A 25,528-nucleotide genomic window follows, 5' to 3' on the forward strand; every position below is an offset into this window, starting at 1 on the left:
TTTCGTTTGCCTGGGATGGTCCCAGTTTGTATCTGCTGTACTGGTACCCTGTTCAGTTTGGCATTTGTCCAGAATTTTTGATATTTTAGCTTAGAAAATAGTTTTAAATACAACTGTTTTATAGATCTACTGACTAGTTCATTGGTAAACAAATACATAACAATATTTATATAGAATTAATATAAATAATAATTAATATACATAATTAATTATTTTTAGTACTCCTCCCCCATGGTCAAAACATCCCTGTTTGGAAGAGAAATCATATCATCATTCTCCATATAACACGCTCCATAAAATAGGCCCTGGTTGCCTTTTCAGCTCATCCTTCTCTTCTCCTTCCCTTGCATTGTCACGGAACTGATCATAAGTCCCCACACGAGTCTTGCCTTCTGGTTGGACTGATTTCCTTTTCCATCCTGTGTCTGGATCACTGCACTGTTGCCTTCAGGATGCGGCATAAATGCCAACTCCTTGGAAAGCTTCCTTTGATTCCTCGGGGTTGGGTTGGGGCCCTCTCCTGACTCTTATGACGCCATATATTTCTGGTCAAAGCACTTTGCATCGTGCATTCTGACACCAGACTGCACTCCCTGTGAAGGCGGCGTTTGGCACAGAGGTGGTCGTTTCGATTCTTTCTGTCTTTATTTGTTGCACAGATGAATGAGGGCACATTTTCCCCCTATATATTGAAACTAATTAAAGATACATTTCATTCCGCAGTCTGGGGAGGATCTTAAGGGGTTCTGCACGTGCTATACTTTAGTTTCTTCTCTGGCACAAGAAACAAGGCCTTTGGAATGGAGTCACTATTGGAAAGGTAAGAAAAATGATGAACACCCTCTGACAGCTTAAACTAACCCGAGTCTGACCTTAACCTTACCAGGGTGGCCACTGTTGTCACCTCTGCCACTACCCAGCTCTCATGGCCGAGCTTTGGCTGGATTTTGGTGCCTAGTGGCCACTCCATGACACACCTCTGTGCATGTAGTGGCCCTGGCTCTGACCTATACCCTAACGACCTTCACCCCAAGTGTCCTCAACACCTTAGGGGGCCAATCTCACCTCCAGCCCATTTAACCCCGAACCCTGCCCCTGCTCTATCTCTTGTTTGAGCATCTGAAACAGAAAAGTCCATAGTGCTAGTAAGACAGCTTTAAAATAAGGTGGAGTCCCTGAGACGTGACAGGGAGAGGAGAACCCGGGAAGCTCCATTAGAGTAACCTACAGCAGGACAGCGAAGGTTTGGTTTGTTCTTCTCATCTCAAGAGGTTCAGGCAGTTCAGAAGACGGAATTGAGTGCTCAATTCTTTTTTTTTTTTTTTTTTGAGACAGAATCTCCCTCTGTCGCCAGGCTGGAGTCCAGTGGCATGATCCCCTCCCACCGCAAGCTCCGCCTCCCGGGTTCACGCCATTCTCCTGCCTCAGCCTCCCACCATCACGCCTGGCTAATTTTTCTTCTTTTTTGTATTTTTAGTAGAGACGGGGTTTCACCGTGTTAGCCAGGATGGTCTCGATCTCCTGACCTCATGATCCGCCTGCCTCAGCCTCCCAAAGTGCTGGGAGAGTGCTCAATTCTTGGTTGCCTGTGACTGATGATGGAGATTGGTGGTGCTGATGAATACCTTTTTGTCTTTCTTATAAAATATACTAACACACTTTGGAATTCATATCACTGAAATTCCCTTTCCCATACTCTTTCATCCATATAAATGTCCTGCATTCAGTATTATCCTTTACCAGTGACTCCACCACTTATTGGGGCTTGGCCCCTGCCAGGGTCTGTTCTAAGCATGCCCACCAGCGAGGCTGGGATTTGAACTCAAACTATTCAGGGGCTCCAGCGTCCACCCCCATGACCACAGTGCTGTACAGCACTAACATATGGCTGTGTCACCCACGGCCACCTTTGGCACACACTGTCACTATGGGGGAGATGAGTCAAAATCAGCGAAAGCAATGTGGTCAGAGTGTGGTTGCTGAGGGTGGAGCTCGTCGTGGTCTAACAGCCCAGAGGGCTTGAAGCAAAGGATCAGGAAGCAGCCCTGCCAGAGGAAGGCTGCCAAGAACTGACCGCCTGCCCCACACAGCTACGGGACACGTGGCCACGGCTGCCAGGAGCTCCTCTTGGCCCTCAAAGGGCAGCAGCATCAGCTTTCATACACAGTGGGAAAAATAAACACCCCATCAACCTGTTGATTTTTCTCTATTTTGCAACACACTTAGAAGATGCTGCTTTCAAATGAGCCACAAATTATTTCCTAAGTCATGAGTGCCACCTTCTGAGCTGTGCTCTCCCTTTGAGCTTGTCCTAACTGGAAAATGACCAGGGTGAGTATGCAAAGCATTTCAGCTGCCCCTCCTGCTTCATGCACAGGGAACAGCAAAAGGAAGAGAAAAGAAAAGATAGAAAAGAAAAGAAAGAAATTGAGCAGCAACAGAAAAAAACTTGCTTTATGAAAACCCTCTAAATAAGTCTGAAGATTAATTTTTGAAAATCCACTAAAAAGAAGCCAGTTTAAAAACATTTATTTAGTTCATCTTGTACAAGATACATTTAAAAAAATGCTCTGTTGAATTTTCAAATTTCATATTCTTCAGATCTGGTTCTTATCATTTCTCTCAAAGTCTTTTGTAATCAAATTTCATGATAAAAAACTTGTTTTTTTTTAAAATTAGTTTTCTAAAACTATCAAAATCTGAAAGAATTAAGACACTGAAACCTCCTAAGTGGCTCCATCAATGGAGGGCTGTGAACCGTTGGACCCCATTGGAAGACAGTAGTTCTCCTTGCATTTCTGTACATACTTATTTTCCATCTGTGGAGCAGGTAAGGCCACATCAAACACTGCATTTGGGTGTTTAGTGAATTCCCAGGTGTGACTAGGCAGATATTTTCTGAGAAACCCATGTCAAGATTTCCTGCCTGCCATGTGGATATCCACTGAAAGATGGCTTGCCTTACAGACTATGAAATGGCAAAGTCTGAAAATGCCAGTTATTTTGAGTTATAAAGTATCTTTAGATCTGCTCTCTGGTAAGGAGCTTAGAAGGAAAAAAAAAAGCAACAGGTAACACCATGTTGCCCCTGCACACATGCTTTCAACAACTAAAGTTGCCAAGATGATGTGAAAATGACCTGAGAAACAATTGATTATCTGGCCCACTGAGTGGTGGTGGCAGGGATCAGGGAAGGGGAGGGTCCCAGATGCTTGTCATTTACACCCAAAGTGCAGTTAAACATAGATTCTTCCTTTCAAAGTTGGCTGGGGTGACTTCATGGAGAATGGCTCTCTGACTCATCCCTGACCAGCCTTATGTCTTAAATAATCTGTGAACACCCTTTTATCTCTTTCATGACACTAGACTGAAAATCCCTTAGCTATAAATTGAGTGCCTCATAAAATAACTGTAAAGTCAATATTTAGAGGTAGGTCCATTTATAATATTACACTTTGAAAATGTCTTAATGTGACCGATGGGAGGCAGGCAAGATCGTCCTGGTGTGTGGGATGTTACCTCAGCCCATACCCAGGGGAGACCAGCTCAAGGGTGGGGTCTTCTGCTTTGTCTTATGTGTACTGGGAGTGACACAGGGTTGGTGTGGGGCAGATTGAGGACAGTTAAGATGAAGAACAAGAGAAAATAGAAAAAAGAAGACAAACATAAATGGCTATAACATATACCCAAAAGTCCAGCTTCCTTTGTTTTCATCTTCCCATTACTTTTCCTGTTGTCATTTGGCTTCTTGTTGGACTAATGACCTACTCTCTAAAAGGAAGCATCTGAGACCATCGCTCTGGAAGTTAGAGGGGCTGAACAGGATGCCAGGAACAGCAATATTCTTTGGTATATTAGTTTTAAAGATATTAATACAGATGAATAAGATATTAATATAGATAAAGAAGATATTAATATAGATGGCATTTAAGTTCACATTTCTTTGACGGATGTTTTTCTCCCAAGTGGATACATTAACTAGGGTACTGGTAACGTCCGTGCCACAGTTTTGTCTCAGCAGAGGCGGTAAGGACAGTGCCCAGCTGCTTCAGGTGGCAGACCTGCCTGAGGTCTGTGCTCAGAGTAGAAAATTAGCAATGGCAAATATTGCCAGGTGAACAAGTGACACGGCCACCAGGAGCGTGCGTCTCCCCTCCAGAGCACAGTGAGGGATGGATGAGGGTTGGAGGGCCATAAAATGACAGGGCTGAGGGTTGTTTATGGAATGTTTGTGTGTTGTCTTGGTGCTATGTTGAGACTATTGAGTGTCTTTATTTATTTATTTTTAGAGACAGGGTCTCTCTCTGTCCCTCAGGCTGGAGGTCAGTGTCACTGTCATAGCTCACTGCAGCCTCAACCTCCCGGGCTCAAGTGATCTTCCTGCCTCAGCTTCTTGAGTAGCTAAGTAGCTGGGACTACAGGTGTGCATCACCACACCTGGCTAGTTAAAAAATTTTTTTTGTCTCACTTTGTTGCCCAAGCTAGTCTCAAACTCCTGGACTCAAGCGATCCCCGCAGTTGGCCTCCCATAGTGCTAGGATTACAGGCGTGAGTGACTGTGTGTGGCCTTTTAATAGTGTCTTGACTCCCGGTACTCTGTCCCCAACTCCCAGCACCTTCTCTTTATTCACTACCTCTCTGCAGAGCTTTCAGAATCTTACGGCTGCTGCTTTTCACCACCAAAGTTAATGAATGAACATCAACAAGGAAATTCCTTGTTTCCTCCAACTTCGGCCTTAGAGTGCTCTTAAAATTATATTAGTCATTTTGTGCCTTTGATGCTATATTTAATAAAAATCTCCAACCCATTTTCATGAAGCTCCCCCACCAAATCAGTGTGTAAGTACCACAAAGAAAATAAATCTGCCACCCTTTCCCGGGGCTCCCAAAGGTCATTCTGTTTTTTTTCCTTCACATCATTCCATGCTTAAAAGCATCATCCAACAAGCAAACAAGCATGGGAGTGAGTAAATGCTCTGGGACATCTTGATGGGACAGTGAGCTGATTTAAAAGCAAAATGACAGATCTGTGATCAATGACAAAACATGGTGGAGAATGCTGTTAGAACAAGCATGCACCCCCAGCTGTGCTCTGTGCAACACGGTAAGAAACAGAAATTAGTTGAAATGACTGGATCATGCAATTATTGGGGAAGAAGCTGCCGAGAAGAATAAAAAAGTATGAATACCTGTGTAGGCCATAGCTTCCTCCATCTTTATTTCCTGATATAGGAAAATACAAGAGTAATTTCTGTTAGCTTTAGAACTTATAAAACCATTCACTATACAGTTTTCCATGCACAACATCTAAATCCTAGAAAGAAACATATGGTGTTAAATACAGACAGTGCTGAAGCCCAACAGAGATTTCCTATTAGGTTCAAAATGCGGATTGAAAGCTATGAATGAAAAGGTTTAAGATAAAAAAAAAAAAGAGTTCATATGAAAAAAAATGGGTCAGTGTTAAAGGGAGGAGAGCCCACTTAAAAGCATTGGGAAAGGTACTTGCAGAAGTCCATGTAATTCTCAGAAAAAGTTAAATTTTGGTTATTTTTAGACAAAACATTGGGAAAAAACGGGCTAATAATCATCTCCCACAGGAATAGTCTGGAAGGTGGAGAGGACGGCTTGAAGTGAAACAGCATAACTGGCTCCACCCAGTGTGTCATTTCACCATTAAGGGACTCGATCAGATTTCACTAAGTAGAGTTGTTACGTCACCACCAATAAAAGTCCTATGTTCTTTTGGGGAGAAATATCTGGGTATAATATTTCTAGTGCCTCTAATGGTTGGTTGAGATTCCAAGTCTTTGCAGGCTCTTTCTTTCTTTCTTTCTTTCTTTCTTTCTTTCTTTCTTTCTTTCTTTCTTTCTTTCTTTCTTTCTTTCTTTCTTCTTTCTTTTCTCTTTCTTTATTTCTTTCTTTTTTTTTTTTTTTTGTAAGATTTGAGGAAAAGGTCAACAGATAAGCAGGATATTTGAAAAGATTTGAGCTGAGTGGGGTCAGTGACCAAAAGACCTATTTTGCAAGTCCAGTCTGCTCTTGACTGATAACTGATTCCACTAAGTGTTAATTGAGAGGTGTTGATTGAGAACTGAGGGTTTATATTTTCTTAGGGGACTCCCAGAACTCAAAAGCCTTTGTGACCCTACAGTGATGGAGATGACAGGTGGTGATGTTGATAATTCTGGGATGGGAATCCCTACCCCTTTCAAGGCATGTGACTCAGAAAGCTGCCCACTTTTACTGCTGATGACACTGGTTCTGCACCAGGCTCACAGAGAAAACCCAGTGGCACCACAAAAAGCTCCTGCAAACTGCACCCAAATGCCTGTGAGTCCAGCTATTCACCCTTTTGGAGTTGACATGCCATGCCAAGGTCCATGCCCTTGCCAGCTTTAGTTCTTCCTCCTTCCTTGTATGGACAGCTGGTATTTACATTTCTGCAGAAATCATGAGGAGGAAATGAATATTTTCATTAACCAGAAAAGGGCTGGGGTGGACACTGAAAAGAACTGCATCTCCATGAAACAAAGGAGAAATAAGCCAGTTTAACACACAGAGCTGGGAAGGAACATCTGGGTGATTCCATTCAGACCCTCTTATATTTTTAGATCCCAAGTTAATGAACTGCTCCAATATCTCTAGTTTCAGATGAAAAATACTGGCAAAAGAAATCTAATTCAGTGTCATAGGTAGGGATCTAACCGGGGGAACTCCAAACTGGGACAGCAAAAATACAGCATTATGTCTTTCCATCAAAGTTCTCTTAAAAAAAGAGAATATCCTGGTTTACTTAGAGTATATCTTCAGACTGTTGACAGCAATAACAAACAAATACCCAATGCTTTCATCTCATCTTGCAACAGATGCTTCTATCAGGAATCAAGGTTTACTAATAGAATAGACCTGTGGGAGATATTGGCAGGAAATGCTCACCAAATCTTTTGGTGGGTTAAGATTTTCATTAGTACACCCAGAGCTAAACTTACAGATCAAATTGTATTTAGAATTGCCTGGAAAGTGTCTCCTCTAAGTATCTTGAACTATATGTTTCTGTGCAATTAAATGTTTCCAAGAGGGAAAGCTCAGTAACACAAAGAATTTTCCAGGTAAAATAGAAAAAATAGTATTTTTTTCCTTACCAACATCAAGATTCTTAGGTCTTGGGTTGCACTGCTTATATCCTTGACAGCTTCTGAGCTCCATTAGTTGTACGTGTAGCTGATTCAAAATGCCTCGTTCTACCGTGTGCACTGTATTTGTGAGCTGTGAATGCAGACAGGACAGTCTATTTAAGCTTATGTCTGGTTATCCTATTTCCAACAACCTTCATAAAATGAACATATATTGTCTTACCTGATAAGGATCTGTATTCATATCAAAATACTCCAAAAAGCCAGTAGCAAACTCACAGAAAAGAAAATTATGCGTCTCATTAACTGTACGCAAACACCAGTAGGTGTTATTGTTAGAACTCGTGCAAGCACAGAAAGATCCCACTGTTGGGTAAAAAAGAAAAACACAACAAAACAAAAAGAGTGAAAAACCTTAGTCAGGCTTGCCATTCCAGTGTTCCCCTATCTTTACACTTTAAAGTTCACAATTTCTTTCTTATAAATACTGTGGTTTCATGTTAAGAATAATAATACCTTCCCCCCGTATGTAAATTTGCTGTGAAACTAGGTGAAAATGGGAAAAAAGATAGGCTTTTTATGGACTGAAGACTAAAGTAAAATTTCAGGCACATTAATTTATCCTCCCCTTAGCTCTGTTATGCAGTGGTTTCCAAAGAGGGGTGAGTGAGGGAAGTATGAGAAGAAAAATATCAGAATTTCTATTTATTCTCTTTTTACAACAGAAAAATGGTTATTTAATAAAGATATGGAACTAGTACTCTCACTTGTTCTATATGGCAGATGGCCACATGTCACCAATGAAGCATGGAAAGATGGGAGTTTGCAACCAAGAAGGGTTTAGAGAAGCCTTAAGCCCAGCCTGGAGGATTTGGGATGGTCTGTGCAACACTCTAGCCTGAGCTAGGCTGTGACCACAAATATCTTTTATACCACATAGCCCTCTGGTTAACTTGTAGAATGTATGCAGAAGAGATGTCCCATTTATAATCAACTCATCCACTCTTCTGTTTACAAAAGGGCACATGTTCCAAATTTGCTGACCTTTCTTGAATTTCAGAAATGTGCTGCCTAACAAGTATTTTTTAAGAGATGGGGTCTCTCTATGTTACCCAGGCTGGACTAGAACTCCTGGGCTCAAGTGATCCTCAGCTTCCCAAGTAGCTGGGACTACAGGCATGCACCACTGTGCCTCGCCCAGCAAAATTTTTTTAAAAACAATTATTAGGTTGGTGCAAACGTAATTACAGTTTTTGCATTGTTGAAATTTGCTGTTTGATATCGGAATACATTCTTAAATAAATGTGGTTATATTAATCATCATTTTAATGGGCATTTCTTGCTTTTTTTTTGCTAATAATGTATTACTTGCTCTTCATGTTTATTTTAGACTATGGAAACGGTGTTAGACAAAAACTAAATTCGAGTGATTTTCTTATTAGAGTTCAAAATGGATCGTAAAGCAGCAGAGACAACTCGCAACATTAACAAAGCATTTGGCCCAGGAACTGCTAACAAACATTCAGTGGAGTGGTGGTTCAACAAGTTTTGCAAAGGAGATGAAAGCCTTGAAGATGAGTAGTGCAGTGGTGGACCATTGGAAGTTGACAATGACCTTGAGAGCAATCATCGAAGCTGATCCTCTTACAGCTACATGAGAATTTGCGGAAGAACTCAACGTTGACCCTTCTGTGGTCATTCGGCATTTGAAGCAAATCAGAAAGGTGAAAAAGCTCGATAAGTGGGTGCCTTATGAGCTGAGAAGAAAATAAAAAATATCGTCGTTTTGAAGTGTTGTCTTCTCTTATTCTATGCAACAACAATGAACCATTTCTTAACCAGATTGTGACGTGCGATGAACAGCTCAGTTGCTGGAACAAGAAGAAGCTCCAAAGCACTTCCCAAAGCCAAATTCACACCAAAAAAGGTCATGGTCACTGTTAGGTGGTCTGCTGCTGTTCTGATCCACTACAGCTTTCTGAATCCTGGCCAAACCAGTACATCTGAGAAGTATGTTCAGCAAATCAATGAGATGCATCAAAAACCGCAATGTCTGCAGCCGGCATTGGTCAACAGAAAGGGCCCAATTTTTCTCCACGATAATGCCTGACTGAATGTCGCACAACCAACGCTTCAAAAGTTGAACAAATTGGGCTACGAAGTTTTGCCTCATCTGCTGTATTCACCTGACCTCTCGCCAACCGACTACCACTTCTTCAAGCATCTCGACAACTTTCTGTAGGGAAAACGTTTCCACAACCAGCAGAACGTAGAAAATGCTTTCCAAGAGTTCACTGAATCCTGAAGCACGAATTTTTTTTTTTTTTTTTTTGAGGCGGAGTCTCGCTCTGTCGCCCAGGCTGGAATGCAGTGCAGCTGTCTCGGCTCACTGCAAGCTCCGCCTCCCAGCTCACACCATTCTCCTGCCTCAACCTCCCGAGTAGCTGGGACTACAGGCGCCCGCCACCATGCCCAGCTAATTTTTTGTATTTTTAGTAGAGACGGGGTTTCACCATGTTAGGATGGTCTCGAGCTCCTGATCTTGTGATCTGCCCACCTCGGCCTCCCAAAGTGTTGGGATTACAGGTGTGAGCCACCGCGCCTGGTTTGAAACACGAATTTTTATGCTACAGGAATAAACAAACTTATTTCTCATGGCAAAAATGTTTTGAGTGTAATGTTTCCTATTTTGATTGAGAAAGATGTGTTTGAGCCCAGTTATAATGATTTAAAATTCACGGTCTGAAACTGCAATTGCTTTTGCACCAATCTAATAGGATAGGTACACATAATGAGCATTCCTTGTGCACTATGTACTTTAGCTCATTTAATCCTCAAAGCCACTTCTTGAGACAGAGGTTATTATTATCATCCTCATGTTAACAGATGGAAAAACCCGAGGCACAGAGATGTTAAGTAATTTGTCCAAGGTCACATGGCTGACAATTGGTTGCACTGGTATCTGGCTACAGAGTTTACTTTTTTTTTTTTTTTTGAGATAGCGTCTTGCTCTGTTGCCCAAGCTTGAGTGCAGTGGCATGATTAAGGCTCACTGCAGCTTTGACCTCCCAGGCTCAAGCGATCCTGTCACTTCAGCTGCCTGTGTTGCTGGGACTGCAGGTATGCACCATCACACCCGGCCAATATTTTATTTTTTGTAGAGATGGGTCTTGGCATGTTGCCTAGGCTGGTCTCGAACTCCGACACTCAAGAGATCTGCCTGCCTCAGTCTCTCAAAGTGTTGGGCTTACAGGCATGAGCCACCACGCCCGCCCAAGAGTTTACTCTTAATTACTAGACTCTGCTGTCCTATGTAGTATCAGACACACTAAATCTGTCCCCTTAGGCTAAAAGAGATGTTTTAAACAATGAATGAGAAATGATTTTAAAAACTTATTTTAATAGACTATTTTTTAGTGCGGTTTTGAGTGAAAAGTACAGAGCATTCTCATATAACCCCAGTCCCCACAGATACATAACCTCTCTCACCATAGACATCCCTCACCAGGGTGGCACATTTGTTACAATCAATGAACCTATATTGACACATCATTGTTACTCAAAGTTCATAGTTTACATTTGCATTCACTCTTGGTGTTGCACATCCTGTGGGTTTGGACAATGCATGATGACATTTATCTGCCATTGTTGTATCACACAGAGTAGTTTCACTGCTCTGAAAATCCTGTGTTCTGCCTATTCACTCCGTCTCCCTCCAGGAATGATTTGTTTTTAGTTGATTAGCTAATTTATTTTTACACGGTCGGGTGCGGTGGCTCATGGTTTAAGAGTGTAAAAGTTGGCTGGGCACAGTGACTCACACCTATAATCCCAGCACTTTGAGATGCTGCAGTGGGCAGATCACCTGAGGTCAGGAGTTCGAGACCATCCTGGCCAACATGGCGAAACCCCGTCTCTACTAAAAATACAAAAATTAGCCAGGCATAGTGGCGGGCACCTGTAATCCCAGCTGAGGCAGAAGAATCGCTTGAACCCGGGAGGTGGAGGTTGCAGTGAGCCAAGATCGCGCCACTGCACTCCAGCCTGGGAGTCAAGAGTGAAACTCCATCTCAAAAAGAAGAAAAAATTTTTTTACACATTATGTTCTCCAACTTAAAACTTGTATTCTCTGTCTCTCTCTTTTTTTTTCTTTGAGACAGGGTCTCACTCTATCGCCCAGTGGCGTGATCTGCAGCCTCCTCCACTGGGGCTCAAGTGACCCTCCCACCTCAGCCTCCCAAGTAGCTGGGACTACAGGCAAGCCCGGACAATTTTCATATTTTTTTGTAGAGATAGGGCTTCACCATGTTGCCCAGGCTGGTCCTGAACTCCTGGGCTCAAGCGATCCAACTGCCTCGGCTTCCCAAAGTGCTGGGATTACAGGTGTGAGTCACTGTGCCCAGCCAACTTTTACACTCTTAAACCTTTCATATCCTTTCTGATCTTTTATTTAATGCAAACAGTCTTTGTAATAGATGTGCACCTTTTAAGTAAAATATGTTACCACATTTATAATAACTTATGACAATAATTCTAGGAATGTCACCTAATGAAAACCATCTATTCTAGGCCGGGCGCAGTGGCTCACGCTTGTAATCCCAGCACTTTGGGAGGCCGAGACGGGCGGATCACGAGGTCAGGAGATCGAGACCACGGTGAAACCCCGTCTCTACTAAAAATACAAAAAATTAGCCGGGCGTGGTGGCGGGCGCCTGTAGTCCCAGCTACTCGGAGAGGCTGAGGCAGGAGAATGGCGTGAACCCGGGAGGCGGAGCTTGCAGTGAGCCGAGATTGCGCCACTGCACTCCAGCCTGGGCGACAGAGCGAGAGTCCGTCTCAAAAAAAAAAAAAAAAAAAAAAAGAAAACCATCTATTCTAAAGAACTTCTAAATTATATTAAAACATTAAGACGCCTTAATACTTGAGACTTGATATAAACAAATCAGACAACAAACTACATATGCTTATTTCAAACAAAGACCTAAAGCTTATAGGAAGTGATCTGAAGGGGTAGCTGTGGGGAAAAAATCCTAAATTGAATTGAATGAACCAGATTAGATCAAATACAGGCAAAGAAAAGATAATATCTTAAAAATGGATAAATGAAAATGCGTTCATCATTATATGACTTTTCATTAAAAGATCTCTAAATATGTTATTTATAACATATTATTTATATGTGAACATTTATCTCACATCTACATACATTAAAAAGCATGGAACCCAAATTTTCGTATCTGTGTAGAAATCTTCCAAATTAACAGTTTAAATGGGTTTTAAACTTGTTTCATGAAATATACAAATACAATACCTTTGTATTTGCAAGAATAATTGATCAATCTCAGGGAGGATAGACATTTAAAAGTGTAATTTCAATAGAGATGACTGCCTAGTTAATGGAGGCATTAAAAAATACCTAACATCGATGATGAGCTGATGGGTGCAGCAAACCACCATGGCACGTGTTTTCCTATGTAAAAAAACTGCACGTTCTGCACATGTACCCCAGAACTTAAAATATAATAAAAATAAAAATAATAAAATAAATACATAAATGAATGTACTGGCCAGGCACGGCAGCTCACACCTGTAATTCCAGCACTTTGGGAGGCCAAGGTGGGTGGATCACCTGAGGTCAGGTGACCTCAGGTGAGGTCAGCCTGGCCAACATGGTGAAACCCTGTCTCTACTAAAAATACAAAAAAATTAGCTGGGCGTGGTGGCGGCTGCCTGTAATCCCAGCTACTCAGGAGGCTGAGGCAAGAGAACCACTTGAACCCAAGAGGCGGAGGTTGCAGTGAGCTGAGAACGCACCATTGCACTCCATCCTGGGCAACAAGAGAGAAACTCCGTCTCAAAAAAAAAAAAGAATGTCCTGATTGACTCAGCATGCCGTGAAGCACATTTATGGAACCAGAAAATCTTTCTGAGTCACCTTTCATATGAAAGCAATTAAGATCACACATCAAACATAAACTGAATGTCTCATTGCATTGTTAAGTGGGACACTGAGATTTGTTTTCCTTAAGCACTCTTTAATAAGTGAGAACAAAATGTTTTGGGACCTCCAAAGAATATGAAAACTATTTTTAAAAACTCTTTTTTAAACCTTTATCTCAAACTTTAAATTTCTATTTTGTGTATTTTCTTTTTCTTTCTTTTCTTTTTATTTCTTCTTCTGACATGGGGTCTCACTCTGTCACCCAGGCTGGAGTATAGTCACGGCTCACTGCAGCCTTCACCTCTCATGCTCAAGTGATCCTCCTACATCAGCCTCCCAAGTAGCTGGGACTACAGGCGGGCACCACCAAGCCCAGCTAATTTTTGTATTTTTTGTAGAGACGAGGTTTCACCATGTTGCTCAGGCCAGTCTTGAACTCTTGGGCTCAACTGATCCTCTGACCTTGGCCTCCCAAAGTGCTGGGATTACAGGCATGAATCTCTGTTCTTGGCCTTTTTATTTTGTATGTTTTCATAATATGCACGCATGTTTGTCTAATACTGTAGTGTTTATTTTAAAAATTGATATGGGTACTTAATAAAAAAAATGTTTAGAGACCATTGCACTGGAGGATCTTGTGCCTGGGTGGATTTGACTTTTCTTTTCTTCCTCTTTTTTTCATGTTATTGAGTATTACTGTGCCAAGGGCTTAAGTTGACATAGCAAATATGAGGAATATAGCAATAATATTATTAAAATATGTAATAGAAAATGGACAAAAATATTTAAGCATAGCACACACAGTATTACTTTTTTGAAATTTTTACTTTAGTATATATGTTACATATACACAAAGATACACATATATACTTGTGTATGTGCACATATGTGTATAGGATCCTGATATAAGGTGCATTTTTTACTGTGGCTTTTTGGGAAAAAATTCTGGAAGCCACTGTCCTAGAATATCAGAGCACCAAGAATACATTGTGTATCAGAAGGAGCACCAAATTTGGTATTGAATGGGATCAGTTCCTAATTCGCTCCTGTGTACAAGAGCAGAATGATGGCAGGCACGTGCCTCACTCACCAGCACAGTGACACCCAGTGGCAGGCACTCAGAGCTTTGTTAAATTGACATGAGTTGATTTGATCTGGACAGGGTGGCCTGCTTGTTTGTTTATTTATTCACCTAAAATTGACAAGCAATTCCTTTGGGTCAGGAATACAGTATCACACAGACATGGTTTCTTATCTTGAGAAACTCACAGTCTAGTGGAAAGGACAACAATTAAGCAAAAACAATAGTCAAAAAAACTATGATTACAAATGTGATACGCCCCATGGGGGAAAAACACAGCTTGCTGATAGAGCGTATCAAATGGGCGGACCCTACTCTGAGGCACAGAAAGGGTGTCCACGAGCAGTGACACCACAATTGAGGTCTGAAGGGTGAGTAGTGTTTTCTGGGCATGGGGCTGTGGGCAAGAGCCTTCCAGGGAGGGGAAACAAGTGCAAAAGCCCCATGGCAAGAGGGAGCTTGAGATGCTTGTGGAATAAAGAGAAGCTGAGTGGCTGAAGCAGGCAAGAACAGGAGGCAATGGTCCCAGCGTAGGATTGGATAGGAGCATATGGGGTTTTGTTGGATATGTTAAGGATTTTGCTATATTTTATTTTATTTTTGAGACAGGGTCTCACTCTATTGCCCAGGCTGGAGTGTGATGGCATGATCACAGCTCACTGCAGCCTCAGCCTTCTGGGGTCAGGTAAAGAGATTCTGCTCTTTAGCTTAAGAAAAGTGGGTGTCAATGGTGCTGGGAAAACTGGCTAGCCATATGTAGAAAGCTGAAACTGGATCCCTTCCTTACACCTTATACAAAAATTAATTCAAGATGGATTAAAGACTTACATGTTAGACCTAAAACCATAAAAACCCTAGAAGAAAGCCTAGGCAATACCATTCAGGACATAGGCATGGGCAAGGACTTCAAGTCTAAAACACCAAAAGCAATGGCAACAAAAGCCAAAATTGACAAATGGGATCTAATTAAACTAAAGAGCTTCTGCACAGCAAAAGAAACTACCATCAGAGTGAACAGGCAACCTACAGAATGGGAGAAAATTTTTGCAACCTACTCATCTGACAAAGGGCTAATATCCAGAATCTACAATGAACTCAAACAAATTCACAAGAAAAAAACAAACAACCACATCAAAAAGTGGGCAAAGGACATGAACAGACACTTCTCAAAAGAAGACATTTATGCAGCCAAAAAACACATGAAAAAATGCTCATCATCACTGGCCATCAGAGAAATGCAAATCAAAACCACAATGAGATACCATCTCACACCAGTTAGAATGGCGATCATTAAAAAGTCAGGAAACAACAGGTGCTGGAGAGGATGTGGAGAAATAGGAACACTTTTACACTGTTGGTGGGACTGTAAACTAGTTCAACCGTTGGGGAAGTCAGTGTGGCGATTCCTTGGGGATCTACAACTAGAAATACCATTTGACCCAGCCATCCATTACTGGGTATATACCCAAAGGACTATAAATCATGCTGCTATAAAGACACATGCACATGTGTGTTTATTGCGGCACTATTCACAATAGCAAAGACTTGGAACCAACCCAAATGTCCAACAACGATAGACTAGATTAAGAAAATGTGGCACATATACAACATGGAATACTATGCAGCCATAAAAAATGATGAGTTCATGTCCTTTGTAGGGACATGGATGAAACCGGAAAACATCATTCTCAGTAAACTATCTCAAGGACAGAAAACCAAACACCGCATGTTCTCACTCATAGGTGGGAATTGAACAATGAGAACTCATGGACACAGGAAGGGGAACATCACGCTCCTGGGACTGTTGTGGGGTGGGGGGAGGGGGGCGGGACAGCATTAGGAGATATACCTAATGCTAAATGACGAGTTAATGGGTGCAGCAAACCAACATGGCACATGGATACATATGTAACAAACCTGCACATTGTGCACAAGTACCCTAAAACCTAAAGTATAATAATAAAAAAAGAAGAAGAAGAAAAAAAAAGGAAAAGCAGGTGTCATTAAAAGATCACCCTAGCTCCTCTGAGCAGGATGGACTGGTGAGGACCAGAGGGGAGCCTGGGAGGCCACAGAGGAGGTCTGGCAGTGGCCGAGGTAAGAAATGGTGGTGGCTTGAGCAGGATGGCCTCAACTCAGATGACAAAAAGCAGAGAGAGCTATGAAGGGCCTCCTTCTGCCATAAGTAACTATAACCTTGTGTTTTGCAATGCTTCAGCTTTCAAGGAGCTTCCACTCCTGGATACACCAAAGGCGAGACTTCCTCAGGACCTCTGCTTGCACTGTTCCCTCTGCCTGGAACATGCTCCCTCCCACAGGGATCGCTTCTCCCCATCCTTTAGGTTTCAGCCTAAATTTCACATCAAAGATCCGTCTTCCCCACCCTCTCTGAAAGAGTCCCATTTAAAAATGCTGACACAGGAATGGGAATATCACACACTGGGGACTGTTGTGTGGTGGGAGGAGCGGGGAGGGATAGCATTAGGAGATATACCTAATGTTAAATGACCAGTTAATGGGTGCAGCACACCAACATGGCACATGTATACATATGTAACAAACCTGCACGTTGTGCACATGTACCCTAAAACTTAAAGTATAATAATAATAAAAAACAAACAAAAAATGTTGATCACTGTTTCCTTCATAGCATTACTACAACTCATAATTATTTTATTTATTTCATTTACTTTCTTTTTTTTCTACCCATACCCCATTAAAATATATTATGAGCACAGAAAATAAAGTGTCTTGCTAAATGTTGCGTCCCCAGTTACTGTCCCCAGCGATTTGAATAACCCTCAGGGATTCCCACACCACAGTTTCAGAAACTATATTAAAAGTTAAATGCTGTGACTTTAAGAGTTCATTCGGCCTCCATGTGATTTTAATCAGAAATGCAAACATGGACCCTGAAATCAAGAAACATCAAAATGGAAAGGGAAAACCTAAAGTCTCCTGGACAAGCCCTAGATCCCCCCAAGAATGGTCTATCAATTCTTTGGAGTCTCCAAATCCCAGTTTGAGAAACAGTAGCCCGGGTGGTCTCTAGTGAGCTTCTCAGTTAGAAGATTTTGTGTTTCGTCTACTCTATAGGCTGGTAAGCTTCAATCAGAGGATGTACTATAAGAATGTAGGGTATTACTTCTATATGGCTTCAGTGAATAATGTGCACAGGCCACTAAAGAAAATATAAGCACTAATTTTAAAAGTGCACAAATGTTATTATTCCATATCCTTAGCAATTCAATATAAAACCAAATAATTTTGTAGAGTGTCTATTATTCTACAAGTCTAGTGTTGGTACTGAAGTGGACTGAGAATAAGTAGAATATGGGCTCTGCATTTAAGAGGCTTTTACCATTCTTTGACTTCCTTTTATTACACTTATGTACTTGAAATAAAGCAGAAACAAAATCTATTTGGGGCAAAATTGTTCATCCATTTACGGGATGTTCATCCATTGCGTTATTTAGCTATAGCACAGTCCTACTGGGTAAAAACTGTGCCAGGTGCTAGGTATTATGTGAAACAACATCATCAGGAGGAAAAACCCAGGGAGAAGCTTGGCATTATCAAACAAAATACCAGAAAAAATTTAAAGAAAACAGTAATATTTGGCAAAATCATTTGAGTTTCCAGTATAGAGTAGAATATGATGCCTTTCCCTTCAATCTTTGTAGACTCCTCGTTTTATGCTGAATTTCTGATCTAAGTTATGAGTCGCTGTCTCTGCATGGCGGCAGGAAGTGGCATTTGGAACAAGCAACTTACGGTTCCAGAACGGGGCTGTCTGCCAGTGGTTGTTGTCATGCGTGAAGCAGGTGAGGCCAGGCAGGCTGCACTCTTCCCCCTTCCTCTGCCGTCTCTTCTCCTTCCTCTCCTTCTTCCTCCTACGGTTCTCCTTGAAAAGTTGCAGTTTGCTATCTACTTCCTGAGCAGCCTCCCTGTTCCAAGAGAAGGGATTATTTTGAGTGTTCAGAAGGCACTTTCTCAATTAAAAATAGGCTTGTTGCTGTGAGTCTTGCACAAATATTTAGATGCTTGATAAGAGATAAGGGACGACCTTCATTTTGTATAGAGGGACTTAAAATAGAATCAGGAATAGTGAAGGCAGGCCGGGCACAGTGGCTTGCGCCTGAAATCCCAGCACTTTGGGAGGCTAAGGCAGGCGGATCACTTGAGGTCACGAGTTTGAGATCAGCTTGGCCAATACGGTGAAACCCTGTCTCTGCTAAAAATATAAAAATTAGCCGGATGTGGTGGCGCACACCTGTAGTCCCAGCTACTAGGGAGGATGAGTCACAAGAATCTCTTGAACCCAGGAGGTGGAGGTTGTAGTTAGCCAAGATTGCACCACCGCACTAAAGCCTGGGCAAAAGAGTGAGACTCTGCCTCAAAAAAACAACAAAAAAGGAATAATGAAGGCAAATGCATTCAGTGACAGCTTTCATGGGACCTTATTGAACCTAAGAGGACCGACATTTTCCTCCTCATGCATGGAAACATTGATGGAAATAAATGTTAATGTGAATGACAGGATCCTGCTAGCCACACTCTTTGGACAAATGGCTTATTTTTTTTGGCAGCCAAGTACCAATCAGCCATCGAGTTAAAGGTTAGTTGAACCAGATGGCTTGGATTAAAAAGTTTAAAAAATTCTTTGACAAATTCTACTAAACAAGTTTAGATAGCCTTTATTTTTTAGAATTATTTTTTATTATTTTGTTTTTTTATATAAAAGGCTTAAACTTTGTTGAATTTAAATACTAAATCTCCTTCACATGCAAATTTTGCTATTATTTTAAAAAATTTATATTTCTTCCCACTTTCAGAATTCAGCACTATTCCAGGCTGCTCTATAGAACACCGACTGCATTGAGAGAGTCTGCAACCCTCAAGCACTCTCCACAGAAAGCAGTGCACGGAGTAAAATCTAGTTACTGGTCCCATCTGCCAGGTAGGGAGCACTCGCAGAATGACAGTGGAGTTCAGCATGGTTCCCCAACAAAGGATGCCAAGAGCATTGCCATGGTCCCTTGGTGAAGTGGGGCTTTGCTTTCAACTTCATGAGCTAGGTGCCCTCCTAGATGGATCTACTTCTTCTGAAGCGGCACTGCAGGAAACACAGGGGTCCCTCCAGCCTCTTCGAAGGGCCAGGTGGACAGTCATTGACTCCCAGAAAATGTGGAAAACAAGAGAGTTACTTACTTGAATGGGTGAAGATGGCTCTTTAATTTCTCTTGCTTTTTTACACCTTTCTCTTTATTGTAATAGCTGCAGGTGAGAAGATTAAAAAGTGAGCCTTCATAGCCTTGCATTGGATCAAAGTGTTCATTTTATAAAAAGAAAGCAAAATAGAATGAAGGCAGTGATATTGTAAGTATTTTAGCTGAATGGGACTTTTTACTTTCTGCTTAAGTTTAAGCATATTTAATTTGACTTAAATAGCTTAGGTTATCATACTCCATGACAATACATTCTATAGGTAAAGGAGAAAAATGAGCCCAGTGCTAATGCCTCTGGCTTGTGTGAAAATGAATTTGGGAAGCGGAGCATGGATGGAAACAAGCTCACCTTTGTTTACTGCAGCTGCATTCCTCAGGCTTCCTTCTCTTCAGATGTCCTCTCACTTCTCTTAAATTCTTAATTTTATCTTGCAGAGCTTCAATCTGGAAAACACGTTTTCAAGCAATTACATATTAAGATCAGGATTTTCTTTACAATGTACTTTTCTTTTCACCTTGTTTTCTCTGTTCTGTAATAATAGCTATTCATCTGAGATGATACTTAACATAGAAACAAACTGGGCATAGAATGTGTCTATATAGACTCTATATTCCAACCCATGTGTTATAGATAAACATTAGCAGATTCCTCTTTTATAACCGAATCATTTTCTCACAGAGATTTCAAAAGACCATTGAGTCAGTTCCCAGTCTCTTCTCATACTCTATATTGTTTTCAGTAGGACTATCATTAAATCACTGGAGAAAAACAAATAACTATTTTTTGTATTTTTTCACATAATTATAGATGATGTGTATCTATGGTATGTCCCACCAGACACAGCAGGGCTGGCAGGCCGAGTTTGAATTTGGAATATATCTGACAATCACATAGCCGTGGCTAACCTCTTTGTCAATGTATGCCTTATGGTCCTTCCATGCTCTGGCCGATTGGTACAGTTCTCTCTCACAATGGATAGTGTCATTGGGAAGAATAAAACACCTGCAAAACAAACCAAAACCATGTGAATTAGGTTTATATTCTAATAGTAGAAAACACTAAAGATAGCAAAGAGAACTTTTAATCCTCAAAATCCTTAATGTTGATACATGCAGTAACCGTTGAGCTGATCCAAGCCCAGCATCAATGGGAATATGTTCTAGCCACCAGTGAGGACAAAATGTCACATGGGTGGATGGTGTCACAGCTCTGTGACTGAGATCATCCCTACGACCACTTTTCAAGGCAGTTCTCAATATTCACACCCCCATGAACAGGATACCACCAAAAAACTCAAGTTCAAATAGACATAGAACAAAAGGGACCTTTCACATCATAATGCAAATGGCTTGTTTGAAGAAAAGCAGATTCAGAAGGAGAGTATTCATTCCACTCATTTTGTTAAAAAGAGAGTGCCTTAAGTACCCCACTGAGTTTTGAAGTAAAGAAACAGCCCCAGGGATAGACAGCAGGTGGGATGTGGGGTTAATCAACAATGTAAGAGAAATGCATTCTGGTCTAAACCCCTTAGTATATAACTGTATCAACTTCAGGCACCAGGAGACCAGAGCCTCAGAGATAAAAATCCTGGCAGAGCGTACAGTGCCCCATCTCCTCAAAGTGATACAATTAGGGAGAGAAAACAAAGATCTTGCTAATAAATTCAGAAAGAAAACATTTCCTAATCAAGAGAGTAAGTAGACTTTGGAAGGAGCCACAGAACAAAGTGAGTTCAACCTATGAGGGAATCGTCTCCCTTCCCTGTCTCCTTGACTTCCAAGGCCCTCTCTGTGATCCGGGACGGGTTAGATGTTTGTACGTCTTACATCCATTCGTAACCTACATCATCTTTCTGGAAGCGTCTCTGGGACTCACTGTCCTCCCTTGGACTGTGTTTCGTTTCTGAGGCTGTGACTACACAACTGCTCCAAGTGACAGTGATCGTGTAACATGGAAGAACTTCCAGCTCTGAAATTGTTTCCATCTGTTTTCTAGATGCCTGCGAAGGTAACTGCTTAGGCTCATGAACTCCATGCCTGCTAAGTCAAGATGTGACGGAATTACTCTGGCTGGATTCCTAGCTGATCAGCCTTAATGTGAATTACTCTGGCTGGATTCCTAGCTGATCAGTCTTAATGTGAAATCAAACCCAAAGCACGTGTCCAAGCCTATGATTGCGTGGACTCATTGTTTCTTTAACCCCCAGTTGCTGCGTAGGCCAGCCCTCGGGCACCGTATTGTCAGTGATACTGCTTTTTTGCCAAGTGCAAAATGGTGGTAATATAGTGTGTTGTGGTGGTAATTCTGGACTCAACCCTAGTGAACAAATAAAGCCTTCTTACTTGTGGGTCACTCGGACAGTGGTAGGTGGGCCCACGGCATTGCTGCTATCTGCCAGCATCCCACCCCTGTTGCCACCACTGGAAGCCTGGAGAGCTCTTGGCCCCTTGTGGCCTTCATCATGGCGCTTAGCAGTGTTCCTTGGTTGCAACACTTGCAATTCTTCTTCTTCCAGATTTATGTCATATATTTCACCTTCAAATTCGACGGACAAGGAACGTGTCTGCCGAGTATGGACAAATCTGGGCTTGTACTCTAGAAGTAAGGGAAGATACATTACTATGGATGCCCTGCTGTAGCTTATGAGGGAGGAAAGTGATCACCTGGTCCAGGAGGGATCCTGGAGAGGAGAAAGCAGTCCATGCTGCATTGCTGAGCGGCATCATGGTGCCTGCAATTCACGGTAGCTGAGGTTGCTCTGGCAGTGCCATTGCCTGGCAATGTGATGGATGACACGCTTCTCTGGGCCTCCAGCCCTTCATCCGTCAAGTGAGGGGTTAGTCCAGGTGATTTCTAGGATCCTTTTTATTCATGGCAGGCTGTGAACTTCTACATTTGGTTTTCAGCGTGAACTGCTCAGGCTATTTTTTTGGATAAAACCATATTCCCAATTACGGTGTTAATAATAATGACTATCCTTTATTGAGCTTTTGCTATGTATTATATACTCCATATTTATCTCTAATCCAGAGTCTTGAAAGACAGGTATTATTATAAAAACCCTTACATACAAAAACATCAGATTGTCAATACAGGTTCATCTTTGTTTTATGGATGAGAAAACTGAAGTTTTGAATGTCAAATACATTTTGCAAGGTTATGGAGCTAGGACTATAATCTCTCAGACTATGAAGTCTTACCACTACATTGGGCTGCTTTTTCAAAGAGGCAAATGCTCTAGACAACTTCTATTTGTACAAATAGTAGAGGATTACTCTAAGAAGAATTAAATTTTGTTAATGCTTTCATCAGCCAACTCACTTTTCTACCTGGCAGAGGAGGGTTAAGGCAGGTGGCGGGTGGGCAGGGATGGGGAGAGGGCAGCATGCTTTCTGGTGACTATGGAACCTTTTCAAGAGCTCATGTGTACCAGATAAGAACTTTAATGTGCAAACACTGGAGGCTTTTAGCTCTGCAGAGGCATATTCATCTGGCCTTATCTCTCTAGCCTGCTGCTAACATAGAAAGAAGGGGGGCATACTGGCTGTGGAATCAGAATTGTCATGCTTCTGAGACACCTCTCAGCAGAATCCTGCAGTTTCCAGATCAGGGAGCAACCTCCGTGACAGTAGGGGGGTCAATAAGAGTGCTTACGAGTTCCATCCTTGCAGAAAGGGTGAAAACCGACTCCTGCTCTCAAATACACAAGATTCCATACTGTTTGAGAGAGCTGCCCTAGACTTGTGTTTGTGTCTAATACTGAAAAATCAATGTGCCTTATGCCCAGTGCCTGGGAAACAAGGTCGAACTTTCTGGAAGAGAAGAGGGCACTCCTACTTCTAAACTGAATGTTGCTAATCAGCTTCTGAAAAAAGAGCATGGCGGGGTCCTCGTCCCTTATTAATTTCTTTTTTTTTTTTTTTTTTTTTGAGATGTAGTCTCGCTCTGTCATCCAGCTGGAGTGCAGTGGTGCGATCTTGGCTCACTGCCACCTCTGCATCTCAGATTCAAGCGATTCTCCTGCCTCAGCTTCCCGAGAAGTAGCTGGGATTACAGGAGTGTGCCATCATGCCCAGCTAATTTTTTTGTAATTTTAGTAGAGATGGGGTTTCACCAGTTTGGTTAGGCTGGTCTGGAACCCCTGACCTCAAATGATCTGCCTGCCTCAGCTTCCCAAAGTGATGGGATTACAGGTGTGAGTCACCGCGCCTGGCCTTATTGATTTTCAGAAATTTGATATCTTTCTGTGAGTTATTAGACCTGAAATTTTTCTCTTAGGGAATAAAAAAAGTCTCCCAAATCAAAGATTCTTAGTATTTTGGCTTACGGATTCCTTTAAAACTCGTTAAAAATTGTTGACTTGGAAACAAATGTCCATATACACATGGAAAACACTTAACAATTTTGGATGAAATATCAGGGCAAATGGCCCTAAAGCCCATATTGTGGAGTCTACAATAAAAATGCCTGTTCTCAGGCCTCCATTGTTCTAGTGTGTGATTTGATTTCCAAATCTTTGACAAAGAATTTAATTTACTTAAATTGCTTCTTTCCAAACCAGTATAGAAAGAAATCACCATAAAATTGAGTCATTTTCCATGTTACTCCACTAGGTGGTACTAGATTCATTCTTTCGTGGAAGGTGTCAGCCCGTGGATTTTCACATTTATATAATCATAGGTTCCTCATAGCTATTAAGAAAGTGCTAGGAAGTGTTTTTCATACTGAATGCAACTAGTTTGTCCCTGCCAGTCAACAAGATCCAACGATTTGACAGAATTAAAAAATATATATATTGTCCTAAAACAGAGATTAAAATATATGCCTTAAAAAAGTGTTTATGCTTTTCCTCTTAAAATTGAATGCATACACACTGAAATCTTCTATTTACTATTTTTTAAAAGCAACTTCAGACAGACAAATCAGGAGACGTTGGCATTACGGTAAAATAAAATGGACTGAAACCATATCCTTTACCTTTTGAAATAACCATTTTATAAACTCTTTTATGTGTGCGTATGTTTTGCATCTGGTGTTTTTACAAACTATATTTTCATTCTATGCTTAAGTGAAAATGTTTACAAAGCAAAATGTCACATTAATCTTAGCTTTCTTATTTTAAATAGAGCAACGATGTGCTTTTAGCCTGAAAACGATGCATCGATAATATCTAAAATGTGGAAGGAGCAACCCTTTCGTCTCTCTATTGTTTATTCCCACAGGCCCTAGGCCACCACGGAGATGGTCACAAAAGCATGGCTTACTTGGAGTCCCCTGGTTTCTCAAGAATTGCCGTTGACTCTTTCTTTGGCTTCTGCTGGCACGGTAACCAGACTCCCTACAACTGCACTCTTTGTCTTTGTCGTGGAAGCCGCGAGCGTAGAGGTTCCGCGTGCTCTGCCGGACTGTGAGCAGGTCACTGGGTCCTTTACACTTGTGAATTCGAAGCTTGCCAGATGTATCCTCAATGCATTGCCACTTCTGCAAAAGCCAACGTGAAAGCAGTTTACTGATTCTGCTCCAGGTGTTATTTATTAAGAGCTGCTGCCTTAGTTTTTTCTTTTTTCTTTTTTTTTAGAAGCACTGGCAATATCATTAAGGAGAGTGAATGAAGAAAGGCAAGCTTTTAAGTGACCCTGCAATAACTCGACTCTCAGTTATTTCTTTCACTGTAGGCAAATACAGATGACAACGAAATCATTGGAAATCAAACCACCTCAATGACACTAGAGCCAAAAACTGATATATAAATCCTTAGCATGCAGACTAAACAGTCTTGAATGAAACATGTAAAAGCCGTTAGTTCACCAAGACACACAGTGCAGCTGTCAGGACTGCTTTCACCAGACCTCTCTTGCTCTGGAAAAACAAACTTGGCTGCTTTGTTCTCCGCTCCTGAATTTCTAATGTGAGCCAGGGAAGAGTAGCACATGAGGAAGACAGAGATGAGTTTAATTGGAGCCCATCATGGGGTGAGCCGACTCTCATATACCCCAGACAGACATTAGCAAACTTGTCAGGCTTTCTTTTGTGTCTTTTCTTATCCTTCTAAGAACATTGTGATGTGGACAGGAGACAGGGAAACACTGGGTAGAAGAAGAAGGTAGTTTCCTGGCAAAGGCCTCACCCTCAAGCCCGGGA

The 25,528-nt window shown here is 41.6% G+C and overlaps 1 protein-coding gene across 20 annotated transcripts in view; it reads right to left on the reverse strand.

The window, feature by feature from the left end:
* SULF1 (sulfatase 1) overlaps positions 1 to 25,528 on the reverse strand; it is a 191,385-nt gene that overhangs the window by 14,097 nt on the left and 151,760 nt on the right. For 9 of the 20 annotated variants that reach the window (XM_055299002.2, XM_055299008.1, XM_055299006.1 and 6 more), the window contains 9 exons: positions 24,652 to 24,868; positions 21,730 to 21,982; positions 20,293 to 20,389; positions 19,736 to 19,830; positions 19,370 to 19,435; positions 17,933 to 18,105; positions 7,360 to 7,502; positions 7,146 to 7,269; positions 5,190 to 5,223 (listed from right to left, as the gene is read on the reverse strand). In XM_055299002.2, the coding sequence (XP_055154977.1) occupies positions 5,190 to 5,223; positions 7,146 to 7,269; positions 7,360 to 7,502; positions 17,933 to 18,105; positions 19,370 to 19,435; positions 19,736 to 19,830; positions 20,293 to 20,389; positions 21,730 to 21,982; positions 24,652 to 24,868 (1,202 nt within the window). Of the gene's footprint in view, positions 1 to 5,062; positions 5,224 to 5,898; positions 6,444 to 7,145; positions 7,270 to 7,359; positions 7,503 to 17,932; positions 18,106 to 19,369; positions 19,436 to 19,735; positions 19,831 to 20,292; positions 20,390 to 21,729; positions 21,983 to 24,651; positions 24,869 to 25,528 lie in introns of those variants that run through there. The other 11 variants (XM_055298992.2, XM_055298995.1, XM_055298993.2 and 8 more) reach the window with 3 other exon arrangements.

The sequence above is a fragment of the Symphalangus syndactylus genome, chromosome 11 (assembly GCF_028878055.3).
Source record: "Symphalangus syndactylus isolate Jambi chromosome 11, NHGRI_mSymSyn1-v2.1_pri, whole genome shotgun sequence".
NCBI lineage: Eukaryota > Metazoa > Chordata > Mammalia > Primates > Hylobatidae > Symphalangus > Symphalangus syndactylus.